The 15485-nt window shown below is 44.8% G+C and overlaps 1 protein-coding gene across 1 annotated transcript in view; it reads left to right on the forward strand.

Annotated features, from left to right (window-relative positions):
- The window catches only part of Tbc1d9 (TBC1 domain family member 9), a 97044-nt gene that overhangs the window by 34739 nt on the left and 46820 nt on the right, over positions 1-15485 (forward strand). The window contains exon 2 of the mRNA XM_028786285.1: positions 4829-4939. Within this exon, the coding sequence (XP_028642118.1) occupies positions 4829-4939 (111 nt within the window). The remainder of the gene's footprint in view (positions 1-4828; positions 4940-15485) is intronic.

Below are 15485 nucleotides of genomic sequence, written 5' to 3' on the forward strand. Positions count from 1 at the left end.
CAGACGTGTGCTATCATCCTGGGATTACAGATGTGTGCTGTCATTGTGGTTTATACAGTTTTAGGGGAGTGAATCCAGGGCCCCTGTATGGCAAGTACACTTTAACAGAGCTATATTCCCAGCCCCCAGGTATCTCTTTATATACATATACATATACATATACATATACATATACATATACATATATATATGTGTGTGTGTGTGTGTGTGTGTGTGTGTGTCTGTACACATTACAACATACATCAGTGTTAACACATGTACACACACATGGGCCAATGAAAGTTATATAAGGGTCTGGAGAAAGAGCTCGGACTGTAGGACCATAGCAGCACCTTGCTGTGTGCACTCCATTGTCTTCCCTTGAAGACACAAACCCACCCCAGGAACGGCCCATGTAATTTCCGAGTTCTTACTACTTTTCTATGTCATTTAATATTCTATTAAACCATGCTTTGTCGCACCTTCAGCTTCTCCCTAGGGTAGGTGCTCTTGTTCTTTCTGTGCTTGGAAGTAGTGACGCAGAGACATGAAGGACGTGAGCCAAGGCTGAGCCCACTCTTTCCACTGTCACAAGAAGAGAGGGGTGGGGGAACTGTGCAAGCTTCAGATCCCTCCTAGCTTTGTGTGACGTTGCCTGTGATCATCCACAGATAGGTCAATGGATGTCACTAGCATCTTCCTATGACACGCTCACCCTCCTGACACATTCCTGCCCCTCCCCCACGGGGCGCCTCCCGCAGCACCATAGACCAGCCGCCACGCACTAGTTCCAACAGTGCTCCAGATGTGGAGGGTGACATGATCACAGGCCCTCCGGTCACCTCGCATCCCCACCGGTTTCTGAGTTTCTTGCTGCTTGGTAAGATGCTCCTGAGCTGAAGCAGAAGATGCAGACAATGGTTATTTTGAGGGCCATAATTTGGTTTCGTTATCTCAGGCGATCAAAGATTGTTTAACACCAGAAATAGCTGACTAGAGCAGCTGTTCAAACAGCGCTTTGTGTGGGAGATAATGACGGTGCCATGTTATGACAGCTACTTCAGAGCTCTGAGTAAAAGACTTCTAAGAAAATCCTCCTTGTTGCTTGTGATACTGCTGTTTCTCCTTCTCCTTCTCCTCCTCCTCCTCCTCTTCCTCCTTCTCCTTCTTCATCGTCTCCTCCTTCTTCACCCTCTCCCCTTCTCCTTTTCCTCCATCCCTCTCCCCTCCCCATTCCCTGTCTCTTTTGTTTTTTTCCCCTAGACCAGATTACCCATCTTTCAATATTCTAAATGAACAGAGGGTGGATACAGGAGTCTTGACTTGTGTCAATCAACCTTTGACAGCATTAGAATAACTTACTTAGACTTTTAGAAAAACCTAGCTTATTTCTCTATCAAATACATGCTGAGAACTTCCTGGCGTCCAACCAAAGTGCTGAACCTGTGGTCCCTGCAGGATCTAGTAGACCTGACAGTCAGGAAACTGCCCCGTGAGAGGGGCCAGAGATGTGCAAGGCAAGGTGTGCAGAGATTTTCAAATAAATACAGTCAGCACTCTGGGGACAGATCTGAGGGAGGGAGGGAGGGAGGAAGGGACAGAGACAGACAGACAGACAGACAGTCAGTCAGTCAAGTTAGAAAGAGGTAACATGAGAGTTGAGAACAGACAGAATACAAATGGGATGAAATCGTGGTCAGCGTGAAGCAGGAGAGCTGGTTAGGTCACACACCACTTTTCAAAGGGACTGAGTTCAATTCCCAGCACCCGTGTCAGGTGACTCACAATCTCCTGTACCTCCAGCTTCAGGAGATCTGACACTTTCTTCTGGCCTGTAGACACTTGCACTGTCGTGCACACACAGACACATACACGAAATAAAAACGAAATAAATATTAAAAAATAAATCTGGTCGCTGATCAAGATATGAAAAGGCCTGAGATTTGGGTTATTATAGAAATTGTATATTTCTTAATTCAGTGGCCAACAGCATGGCTCAGTTTGCAATGTTCTCTGTTTGGATATCTACTGCTTTGAATGTTCATGCAAAAAAAAAAAAAGCTCTCTTAAGTTTCTAACTTAATGGGATATCCCAATATTATACTGCTTATATAAAATATTTCGGCACAGACCCTGCGATAAGTCTTTGTGTATTTTTATGTTAAGTATTTATTAGTTTTTATCTAGTTCTTAGTGGAAGTTGGTGGTGCTGGGGTGAAGACAGACTTGGAGAAGATGAGCGGCCAATTCCAGTCAGACCTAGCTGGGGTTCTGCGTTAAGTGGTTCCGTTTTCTGTATCTCTCATCAACACTGGTGCTGTAATTAACCTTCTGATATTAGAGAGGGGCTTTCGTTAGTGACCCAGCAAGGATGGAGAAGCTGAGGCCTGGAGGCAGGATCTTGGAGGTAGAGAGGGAAGAGCTTCAGGCCCAGGGCTGCCAGCCAGCGTGCACTGCTCTCCCACGGAAAGGTGTCTCTATATAACGGTGATCAATAGGCACAGATGCTCATCAGACAGTGGCTGACCCTGGCCTCCAGCTCTCTAACCTCGGACTGAAGTCCATGTCTGAAAATAGATACGTAAGAGTTGAGGGAGATGGGACATTATTGGTTTTTTGTAGTAAAGAAGAAACTGATGTAGTCAATGTGCAGTTATTATCAAGACAGCTGGATTCCTGGCTAACGTGTCTTCTGACAGGGTACATGTTTTTTGGCTAGCACAGGAGGAAAACCGCTTTTCTCAGTCAGCCTTGCTTTCTGCCTCTCCTGTTGGTACACTTTTCCACCTGTGGGTGATAAAAACAACCAGAGATCTTGAGAAAAATTCAAGTCACGGTAAAGTATACAAAAATGCATTTGTGGGTGGCATTGTGTGTAAACCTAGCCCAGACTCCACAGGATCCACAAATTTTATTTATTTTATTTTTTTATTAAAGAGTTTTAACATATTTTATCTATCTAGTTCAGAGAAAAATAATTTTCACTTTAGTAAAAGTTGGCTTTTTCCCCATGATACGTTCAGGTCAGCTGACGATCAGTGTGGTCTGCATGGAGTGGAAGCTTTGCCCTTGGACAGTGACCGAGGACGGGCATAGGCATTCCCTGTGGTCTACCTCACGTAGGCTTCTTGAATAATGATTCTAGTTCAGGGGGACGTGTGCTGCAGTGGTCATGTTACAGATGAGGAAGTCAGACCAATACGGAGCTAAATGGTCTGCCCAGCCTCACCAAAGCGGCTAGAACCCATTCAGACCCGGCACTGAGCTTTCCAGCACTCAAGCTACCAAAACCAAGTGGAGGTGGTCTGTGAGGTACTGTGAGGTACTGCTTGGCATGGTCAGAAACAAAGCCCAAGACACAGTTGGAAAGTGGCATCAGGAGAGCCCAGTGGTGGTGTTTTCAACAGAGTTTCAAGGCATACTGTGGCCTGCCCCAGGCTTGCCGGTTTTCAGGAGGGTGCTTTTAGGAGGCTTTGCTCATGCAGCAAGCCATTAGCTGGACCTCAGTCCCCTCCTCCCAGCCCTGACCACCGTTATGTGACCCAATGCCATTCCTAGTAAACCTACACTCTTGCATAAAAGCAGACAGCCAGCCTTGCTTCCTGCTCCCTGAGTCCTCAGAAACTAGCTAGTGATTCGCTATCGCCCCCGCTTCCATAACTGAGAAACCAGTTTGAAAATGTTGCCTTTTGTACACCCAAAACTGCACAACATGAGAGGCAGGGGCAAGAGGGTCGCCTCCAGAGCAAAGCCAGTCTCAGTTTGAGTTCGAGGCTGGCTAGGGCTCCACCTGCAGCCCCACACAGTCCTCCTTTCCACACGCAACAGAAAAATAAAAATCACATAAAAAGCATCATATCCTAAGGTTACTTAACCTTACTTAACCGAGTCCTAATGACTCCTTCTGAATCCACGCCTTACTGTATGTTGGGTCCTTTGTATCATTGAGCTGATTAGAGACGTTTAAATGGAAATTGCTTGAGTCAACTTGAGTCACTATAATCTACCTTATAAAACAAAAGGTTTATATACCGCATTGCCGATCAGAACAACCCTGATGTGTAAGAGCATGTCACAGAGGAAACTGCTGCCTCACAGGGATAAAGAGGAAAGGCACAAGAGCCCCACCATCCTTTAGAGTCCCTCAGCCTTACTGATGTGTTAGCTCTGAGCCAGCTCCTGTGACTTCTGGATATAGTGAGGATGTCACAGATGCCCAAGATGTGTGACCCTGCCTCACACCTGCTCACCGGAAGCAGCCTTCATGTCCGTGTCACTCTCTCTCCTCTGTTGCAGGTGCCCTGCAGGCTCTGTATCCTCAGGATTTGTCTTGTACACAGTAGAAGGCTAGTAGTTAGAACTGAGTTGAACTAAATTTTTTAGGACAAAATAGAAGTTTGGCAGATTAAAATACAGGTGGAGCACCTGGGGAAACCAAATCAGATACTCATGTTTGGTTCCCACGGCTTTGTCCAGTTACTCCCCGAAGGGGATGTGCCATGTACCAGACATAAAGGTGGCTAGAGCAGTGACACCAGCATGTAAGACTGATGGCTTTTCCTATTATCAACAGGCACCCAGTGAAAGCACGAAATGCCAGGGGCTGTGCTAGGACTTTAGCTTATGTACTCGGGAAGCCTTCCTTTTTTCAGCTTCAGTTCCTCTTGGAGATGGTGGAAACAAGTAATGTAGAGCCGACACCCTGTAAGATGAATGCTTAGATGTCAAGGTGTCAAGGTGAGAGGCGTGGCTGTCAGGAGATCCGGCTCGAGGGCCATGATCACGCTGTCTGGTGATTTGGGATTATGCCCTGGAAATCCTGACCCGTTTCCCACTTCTCCATCTTCAGGCCTCCTCGTGGGTACCCTCGATGTGGTGTTGGACTCCAGTGCCCGAGTCGCACCCTACCGAATCCTCTATCAGACCCCAGACTCTCTCGTCTATTGGACCATCGCCTGTGGTAAGTTCCAGTGTTCTGTGATGCACATGTCTGGGACCGTGCTTGTTTTGGCAGGTTAGGGTAATGAAGCTTGGTCACTTTAGCACCAAAATGTTGATGGCTTAATATGATGATATTTCTCACTCTGAAGTCTCACTGGGGTCATACCTAGAGGAGAAGGAACACACAGTTTGAAGGTCAGTTTACCAGGGAGAAGTGAAAGGTGCAGGCTCAGCTGAGTTCACTTCCTTCCTCAGCCACAAGGAGTACACAACACGTATGCTCACACTCTGGCTAGAACCGCTCGGATGGACCTCACTAACTACAAGGGAAACTGGGATAGAAGAGGAACTTGGGAGAGGCAGATGTGCTTACTTAGTGATCCCGATGTACGTCTCAGCACAGCGGCTCATATGTGTGAGATTATTAACTCTTGGGATCGTCTCTGTGGTGTCCTGTGCTTACAGTACCAAGCTAGCGCTGAATCTCACAGTAGGGCTAAAACGTTGACTTTCACTGTTTACTTAGGCAAATAGCATAAGCAGGAGAGCCAGTCTGCTGGTTTGTTTTATTTTTATTTTGCCACCTTTCAAGTTTTACATTAGTAACCTCTATTTTTAGAATCGTTTTGCATTTATAGGAAAATTGAACAGGTAGCTCCACCTTCTCCACACACGTACCAACCTTCACACTCTTAGTAACAACCCACTCCAGACAGTAATGATAAAACGATTAATATAACATAGAAGGCCACAGCTTCCTCAGAATCCCTTAGGACTTTCCAAAGTCGTTTTTTTTCTGTTCTAGAATGACATCAGTAAGCCATATTGTCTTCCATAGTCTCTTAGGTTTGCCTTGGCTGTGGACAAGGTTTCCCAGGATACCTTGCTTGGGATGACCTTGACAGATATAGGTTAATGGTGTATTGTGGGATTGCCCCCCCCCCCCCATAGGACTATTTATTTATCTACTGCATGCCTGGGGATTGAACCCAGCCTTCATGTGTACCAGTACTCCAACAGGAAGCTAGGGGAAGCTCCTTGCTGGCTGTGCCGGTAGTTGGTTGGGAAAGTAGGAAAATGTCTAGAATAATATTAAAGAGCATGGAGGGTAGAATTAAAAACAAGGACAGCTGAGGAGATGGTTCAATAGGTAAAAACGCTTATCAGGACTGGAAATTGATCCCCAGAATCCACATAAAAAAGCTGGTGTGATGTGCACACTTATAATGCTAGTACTGGAGACAGAGCAGCAGGTGGTCCCTGGGGTGCACTCCTCCTTGACTGCTCAAGACCAGTGAGAGACGTCAGCCCCTGAGAAACAGTACCTAAGGTTGTCCCCTGGCTTTCACAGACACGCACACATACCTGTACATGCATCTGTGTATACATACATACCTCCATATACATGACTATGCTTATGATCATTCACACACACACACACACACACACACACACACACAAAACAAACTAAAACCCAGAAAGGACATTAAAGATGGCGGAGAGCCATTATAGCCTTTGACTTTATGAGAATGTGACATTTCTTGCCCCCTGGATGCTTTAGGGATCCTGCAGAGGCAGGAGTCCTCGGGGCTCTCGGATCTTTTTGCAGTCTTCAGGTCATCTGGTCCCACAAGTCAGATTTCAGTGATGTGAGAAACGCCTTGTGCCTCAGACTTTCTTCTGGTCTACTGTCGTCCCCTTTCCTGTTGATTGCCTGACATCAGGGCTTTTCATTCAGTCAGCTTTGGGGCATGACCATTCCACAGAGCCTAGATCTACAAAGCTGAGTTGTTTCCTGATTATCTGCTGAGCCAAGGCTAAGGAACAGTAGGCTATAATTGTCAGTAGGATAATTTATACCCCCAAAGATGCAGCTCTTCTTTTCTAGTAAATAGTGCCTGTCACAACTGCATGATCTCATTGTAATACACCCAGGATGGCTTCATCTTTTATGTATATTGATTACCCATAGTGATAGCCCAGGATTTCCTTACAGACCACTCCAAGGAAGTGACAGCCATTACAAAGTCCCATCCACCCTCCTAATTATCCTTCCTTAATGATTTTCGATTTGTTCCAACTTGTGTTTGAAATCTGAATTACTAATTTTAAAAATAGAAGCTCCTACCCTACAAACATGTCCTCAGTGTGCTGGCCTTTCTACTGAGAGGCTTAATATTAAAGTGCAAGGTTGGTAACTGAAAGGGAAATACATCAGAGGCTCTTACATTTATGAGCATTTCATGAATTATTATACAAGAAACTTCAAGAAAAAACTGGGTTCTATAGTGGTATCAATAGGAATCTCTCCCCCTGCAATAGACTCATGAGTTTGAATGCTTGGCCCAGAGGGAGTGACACCATTAGGAGGTTTGCCCTTGTTAGAGTAAGTGTGGCCTTGTTGGAGGAAGTGCGTCACTGGGAGAGGGCTTTGAGGTCTCAGATGCTCAAACTATGCTAAGTGTGGCACACAGCCTCCTCCTGCCTACGGATGAAGATGTAGAATTCCCCAGCACCATGTCTGACCGCACACTGCCATGCTTCTCACCATGATGATAGACTAAATCTCGGAAACTGTAAGCCAGCCCCAATTAAATGTCTTTCTTTATAAGAGTTTTCATGGACATGGTGTCCCTTCACAGCAAGAAAACTCTAACTAAGACAGGTTCACTTCCTTGTAAAGCCATAAGACCACAAAGCCATATCCTACATGTCATTGTAAGTTATCTATGAGAGTGAACTGAATTAGGAGAGCATCAGTCATTCATGTCTGCCATCCATGGACCACTCTGTAGATCAGCAGACCCTGAACTGTAAATCCTTGGTATATAATTTGTCTTAACATGATAATTACCTTAGCTAGATCATTGTCAACTGCACTATTTGATGGATACCCCTCCTATTGCACAGTCCTGACAGGGCCTTGGGTTGCCTGCCCATTGGTTTGGTCTAACTTTGTTTTGCCAAGCCAGAATCTCATTAGGGTCTTTCCAGCCATTTGGTTTCAGAATTGACAGGTCCACCAGCCATCACTTCATCAGCCATCATCTTTTAGGAGGGCAGGGAAGGGTGGGAGGGGCGGGCGAGGCAGGAGGGGCAGTGTTCACATTCCCAGTTATAACTCCTTCTGTAGAGCTCAACATTCATAGTCACGTCCCTGCGCTCTGTCTGGCACCGTGTCAGGGGCATCATGCTGGCTTCCTGATTACACATTCATTTAGTCAGTAGCTGTAGGACCCAGAGAGCAATCAAGCAGTGCTAATGGTTCTGCTCCTAGTTAGTTCCTACAGTAGATCAAAAAATTGTCAGCTTATTAATTTTCCTTCCACATGAGATAAACCATGTGGAAGTTGAAAGGCATTTTTAGAACCATTGTTTTAGACTATGTAGTTCAAAGAGTGTTCATGTGTGCATGTATGTGAATTTTCCTGTGTGTGCAGGAGCATGTGTGCTAACTGTACATACATATCATGAATGTGAGAGCTAGAACACAATGCAAATTGTCATTGCTCAAGTGTTTTCAACCTTGCTCTCTGTGGCCTTGATTTCTCATTAGCCCGCGGCTCACCAGTAAGCTAGGCTGGTAAGCTGGTAGCTAGTAAGCTAGGCTGGCTGGCCAGTGAGTCTCACAAGTGTACCTGTCTCTCCCCAGTGCAGCGATTCCAGACTTGTACCACCGTGCCCAGCTTCTGCCGTGTGGGTTCTAGGAGACTGAATCCATCCAATCCTCACACCTCAAAACAAAAAACATAATCACTCCAGTCCCCGATGATTATTTTTATATCTTTGGGAACACAGTGACTTAAAGGAAATATTTATTTTTGCTTTTTTTCCTTAATTCATATATATTCATTACAGAAATAATAAGATATAGATAAGAAAAGAGAATTAAAAAGGACAAAGCTGTACTACCATATCAGAAGTCATCGAATCTTCTCAAACCTAAGACTATAGATACATACTTTACATGCTTTGTATATATTTACATTTATAGGTAAATATATATACAATACATTTATGTGTGTATACTATGTATTATATAAAATATATAATGCATACACATAAGTATTTAAAAGCAAATGAAAATAAAAGTACAGCATTGAAGACAATTTCTATATAAATAAAATGTTTTCAACATTAATAGGTGCTAATCTATTGAGCACACAATATAATTTAACTTGCCATTATAATCTCTTTAAAGAATCTAAGGTTGTTTGCTTTGCAACTGTATTCTGAACAACCTGCTATTAGTGAATAGTTGTCTTAGCTAAATCTCTGGACAGTCCTTTATATCACCTTAGGATAAATTTGTAGAAATAGGTACTGGGAGTCAAAGACTACCCACATTGGCTCTCTGAGATGGCTCAGTGGGTAAAGGCATTTTCTGCTGAGCCAGGTGACCTCAGTTAGATTGCAGGAACCCATATAGTGGAAGGAAAAAACCAACTCTAACCTTCTTATATATGTTTGGCACATGTGACAGGCACCGCCCCCACCCCCAACCCCAGCTGCCACACACACACTCAGAAAGAGAGGGGGTGTTTAAGAAAGAGTGTCTAATGTCTCCAGCCCAATTGTCTTACAGAAAGACAAGGACCTACACTCCCACTGTTAAGTGACTTTGGCACTTAGCAAAGGACACCAGCCACTTATCTTTAGTACTGCCAAAGCCAGACAGGCTCCCTGGAGCGCTCTTGTCGGGTGATTACAGTGTGACATGCATGTTGTTAGGAACCACAGAGATTAGAAGCAGTTATGAAAGCAGCTCATAGTCTGTGCTCAGGGAGTTTTCAGACGTGCTCTCCTGTGGTGACCTGGGCACAGACGTCAGGGTACCAAGGGCAGCAGAGACCCGCAGAGTCCATGTGACTGGGCAGAGGTCCAGTGGCTGCTTTCTTTGTGTCCTCAGGGCAGAAGGTAGAAACATTTTCTGAGTCCTGTTTCAAGGGAAGGCTTGTCTCTGCTGCTGTTTGTGATAGTCCTAGCACAGTGACTCCTCAGGGCCGTCTGTGCTCTGGCTAGCACAGTGACTCCTCAGGGCCGTCTGTGCTCTGGGTCCATGCTTAGGATGTGCCATATGCTGTCATATTGAGTCTCTAGCACAAACTAATATGGCAGGTGTCATTGCCTATGTAGTGCAGAGGAGGAACCTGAAGCACCAAGAGGCTTAAACACCCAGCATCCCAACTGTGACACAGTAGAGGGTACAGCCAGCAGAGCCTTTTGTAAACATCTGTGTTCTAGTCCTTCATAGGAGATATTGCCCCGGCCTGCGAGGATTCCACGAGACCTTAGGGAAGGGGAGGCAAAAGATGGGACAAGAGACACAAAGAAGCACAACTCTGAATGTCTGATCAAGTGCTCGAACTTTATTGTTCCGGTCACCTTATAAAGACAAGCAGGGAGGAGAATCAGGGTCCAGGGCCATCCAGTAATTGTTAAGTTCTTTGCTAGCATTCCTTAGCCCAAACCACTTTCTCAGGAGCAAGAGGGCAATAAAACATTTGTTAGGCTCAAGTTGCTAATTTTCTCTCCCAAGCAGGAAGGCCGAAAAGGTCTTCCTTAACTCAGGCAATCTACTTAACTGACATTTGCTCTCAGAAAGGAGAAAGTCTTGGCTCCCAGCAAGATATCATGTAATAATGACTTTCAATAGCCTGGATCCTTATGACCCTGGAGAGTCTGACCTTTGTCCATATGACCTTTCACCTTATGACCCTGGAGAGTTTGACCTATACTTGTGAATTAGGGGAAGGAAGGATGGAAGTGAGCAGCAAATATGAAGGCAGTGAGCAGCAAATATGAACATGGGTTTAAGAGCCCAAGTCGGGACCTGATACATAGCGATGTGAGAGGTCCCACTTCCTCATCTGTAAAGGATTTTTGTGCTCTTATTTCCAGGACCAGCTCTGATCTAGGCTGGCATTGGGGAGTGCAAGTAGCAGCATGCTGTCTTTAGCATTTGTTTTAATTGTTTGTGGTGATAGCTCTGATTAGATGCAGGTTTTCAGAAGGGAAACTTCCAAACATTTCAAGTCACAAATATATAAATATTTTTTTGCCTTGTCCTCCAAATACAACTTTGTCCCTTTTCCATACAAAGACAAATACACGTTTGTCCTTTTTGAGGTGCTGAGGTTTAAGTGTGTCACTTGAGGTCCCCCTTGAGTGTGTACTGATGTACTGGGTTTGAAGCCAGCTCTCTCTACATGACAGCATCTCTTCATAGAGACTGGAGAAAGGAGGACACGGTAATAGCAGGCCACCAACACCCCAGTGTGCGGGGCGCTGGTGTTTCTCTTGCCTTCATTTGCTGTGTTAACTTTAAAACTTTTTCATATGGTTGCATTTTGGAGAAAACCATGAGCGATGTCTTCATTGGTTTCCTTTTATGTGAGTTACTCTGAATGTTGTGTATTTGAAGACTGAAGCATGTCAGAGGTCTAGTAAGCCCGTTCCACATCTGAGAACACACACTGCTGTTCTTACTCCCTAGAAGGTTTCATAGGCTTTGTCTTCTGCTCTGTTGCTGTTTGTTTGTTTGTTTGTTTGTTTTAATATGCAGACTAACTAGTTTCTCAGTCTCTTCCCGAACACCCCGACAGTGAGAAAATTTCAGGGTAGTGCTACAGTCTGTCTCAGAACCAAAGTCCAACATGCATTATGCCAGTATTGCACAGGAAATTGTCTTTGGACATTGATCCATGGAGCCTTAAATCTTTGTTTTTAACCCTTCGAGTTCAGGCAGGATAAGGTCACTCTGCGGTCTGTCTTCAGATTTCTTCTAATTTCAAGTACACACCATGGACTTGAAGATCCATTTTAGGCTGGGTGAGACATCAGACAGCAGTGACTCTGTGTTTTCCTTCATCATCATTCTTAGCATGTGTGAGACCTCCTGATGACCGTCCATAAATCCTCTAAATGATACAGCTTCTCCTCTTTCAGAAGCTAATGTCTAGTCAACCTGAAGGACAAGGAGTGTGGGTCTTGTTTTTTCTCAGTAGAGCTCGCTGGGTGACCTTCACCCCGACTCTGGCTTTGTTTTTCTAGTTAAGTCCAGACAGCTCAGCTTGTTTGTTTCTTGCTCTGTTTCAGTAAATGAGATCTTTCCAGAAAATTAACAGCCAAGCTCTTTCTTTCACTTCTGAGTTAAGACACATCTTGCACAAATTGCTCCATGATAGACCAGGTCTTGTCACTCACGGTGAAAGAGCTTCCTGTCAGATCCCTCCAAACAGTACTAACTGTGATTACTGGGCCTGAGAGTGTCATGGGTGTGTATCTCAATCAGAGGACAACTTGTGGGAGTCTGCTTTCCCCTTTCAGCTTGTGGGTCCTAGAAACTAAATTTAGGTCATCAGGCTTGACAGCAAGTGACATTACCTGCTGAGCCTTCACACATGCATATCCACACATGCTTTTCAAGAAGGTCTTACTGTGTCGTCCAGGCTGGCCTCAAACTCACAACAATCCTCCTGCCTGAGCCTCACAAGTGTTGGGATTATAAACATGTGCAACCATGCTCAACATCTGGCTTAAGCAAGGATGGGAAGGCAGCATGTTGCAATGGTAGAGGCTTGCCAAGTCGATGTGTGCATGCACACACTATTCCTACTGTAGGTATGGGTGTGGTAGAGTTGGATATAGATAGCTCTGGATGGTGGTTGCACATGCCTTTAATCTCAGCACTGGAGAGGCAGAGGCAGGCAGATCTCTGTGAGTTCGAGGCCAGCCTTGTCTACAAACTCTGTGAGTTCCAAGACAGCCAGAGTTAAAACACTCTCTTGAGAAGAGAAGGAGAAGGAGAAGAAAGAAGAGAGAGAAAGCCCAAAGCAGTGCAAAGCTAAGATGCATCTGTTCTGTTCTAAACCTTAAACCTGCTAAGTGTTTTCAAGCCATGACAACCAAGCATTACTGGGGTTGAACAGAGCCAATGGATTGGATCATGTAGGTGTAATAGAGACAGAATCTAACTATTAGGCTGAGGAGATCATCCAATAGTCCAGTCAGTCAATGAAATGCTTATTGCACAAGCCTGAATACATGAATTTAATCCCCAGTGTCCATGTGATTAAAACTAGGTGTGGTGGCATGCACCCGTCATCCTGGGGTGGAGAAGAGAAGAACCCCAGCCTAGCCTCAACGCTTAGTCCCAATATATGGTATTTACTGTCAACTCAACAGCTTGAGAAGCTCGAGATTGCCTGGGAGATGGACCTCTAGGTATACTCGTATGGGACTCTCTTAATTATTTTAACCGAGGTGAGAGAACCCACCCATTATGGGCGGCACAATTCCCTAGCTGAGATTCTAGACTGTAAATAGAGGAAGGGAACAGAGTCACAGCCCTGCGTCCATCCCCCTCTGTTTCAGACTATTGATGGGACTCAGATCAACTTGCTTCAAGTTCCTGTAGCCTTGATTTCCCTGCCATGTGTCACTGTGCCCTTGAACTGTGGGCCAGAATAAACCTTCTCAAGTTTCAAGTTTCAAAGTTTTGTCACACCAATAGGAAGAGAAACTAAGTTTCTTCCAGGCCAATGAGAGACCCTATCTCAAAAGTAACATAGATGGCCCAGAGGTATATAGTTTACTTCTCACCTACACACGCACACACATTTTGCCTGTAAAGTGCAGATTTGGGTAACATGCCAGTCAAGAAGCAGACCTCCATTGCCAAGGCACAGCCAGCTCCTGGCACATGGTGGTCATACGGTGAAGTAGACAGGAGGCAGAAGGCAGAGGCTAGGAGCCGTACAGTGAGGGTACGAAGTGGCTCCATAATCCTGTGCGTCTCTCGGTGTGCCTCTTCTCTAAGGTTCATTGTATCTGGCCATGCCAACAAGTACAGATGGAGCTGTGGGGTGGCGGGCACTTGTTTCGCATTCACCTTGCAAGATGCCCTTGACGCCATAGCATCTACAGCTCATGGGATTAATAACCTTGACAAAGAAGGGTTCAGGTTTTCAGCGAGAAATTCATGCAATTTGAAGAATAACCAGAGTATGGGAGGCTCAGGGGTTTGTTTTAAATATTCTTAAAGAAAATTTCCCATTATTATTTAAATTTATCACTCCGAAGGCCTAAAACTTCTCTGTCAAACTCTTCAAGTTGATCAGTTTCCTAAATGTTCCAAATAATCACTGCATTTTGTGTTTTGAAAGAATTTCCTGCTTTCTGTTCTGTCTGTAGACTCCCTCGTAGCTCCCACAGAGCTAGTCTGAGGTGGGAAAGGAGGTGCTATTATTGTTCATATGTGTCCATTTCACATGTAGAATTTGAGATGGACTTTAAAAACTGTCTAAAGATAGTCAAGGAATGATAGCCAAGTGGAGTTTGTCCCAGGTTAATTTGAGTTCCAGGTATTGCCATAGCATTGCATGGTCACTGTGGGCTTGCCCTGGCCCAGAGCCATGGAAAGTGTCTATGAGAACAAAGATCTGTTCTTTAGGGTCTCACACAACCTCTGCGAGAAACCTGCTCATTCCCCTTTATGAGAGTCTAAGTTTTACAATGTTATTGTTTATTGCAATCCTTGGGATTGAACCGAGCACCTTGTGGGTGTTAGCTGAACACCCGAAACACCCCTGAATACACAATTTTGGTTCTAGTCCTAAAGTATGTGAGCTTGGGTTCCTTTTTATTTTGTCTTTCCTCCAACAGTGATCCTGAAGTCCCTCGAGCATGCCTGTCACTGTCCAAGATATTTTAGTTTGGAGACCAGGGATCTGAGTACAGTTGCAGATAACACATCAATCACCTGCCTTTGTTGCAAATTAGCTTTTGATATCTTGAATTACTTGTGAAAAAGAATGGAGAAAATGGGCGTTCTTGAGATCTCAATTAAAAGATAACTTGGGAATCATAGGCAACACCCAAAGAATCAATGAAATCACAGGCTCTCTCCTCAGTGTAAAGAGAGGAAGTGTATGCAATCAAGATATGTAACTGTGGGTAGTTCATCTATGAAGCTTTTTCCGATAAAGGAATTTTATTCTTGAATTGCATAACCTCATCCAGACAGTCATCCTCTTATGCCCTGCAGGGTCATTACATAGATTACAAGCCTAGGATGGCTTACTTAGTGGTTTCCAAGTGAGGTGACATGTGTTTCTTAGTAACTGGCAGAAATGTAGTGACTCAGTTAGAAGCTACAGTATGACCTCATCTCTGTGTTTCAAGGCAGCTGTGTCGGGAGGGGTGGCTGCTGTCCTCGACCAACGGTCCACTTTCACATCTCATTCATAATTGAACAAGGCTCATTATGTGAGATGGCTTCATTTCATCTCCATGGGCACACCACGGCTCACCCAGGGGTGGAGCTTACCCACAGAAAGCTCACATCATGACAAGATCTATGTCGTCCTGTAAATTGCACACTCTAGAAGAGAGACGAGCAGAGCCCATAGAGGTCCATGCAGTGTATGTACCTACGTCATACACTGACCCATGTCAACTCATAGAGGTCCATGCAGTGTATGTACCTATGTCATACACTGACACATGTCAACTCATAGAGGTCCATGCAGTGTATGTTCCTACATCATACACTGACCCATGTC

The sequence above is a fragment of the Grammomys surdaster genome, unplaced genomic scaffold, assembly GCF_004785775.1.
Source record: "Grammomys surdaster isolate TR1022 unplaced genomic scaffold, NIH_TR_1.0 125463, whole genome shotgun sequence".
Lineage (NCBI taxonomy): Eukaryota > Metazoa > Chordata > Mammalia > Rodentia > Muridae > Grammomys > Grammomys surdaster.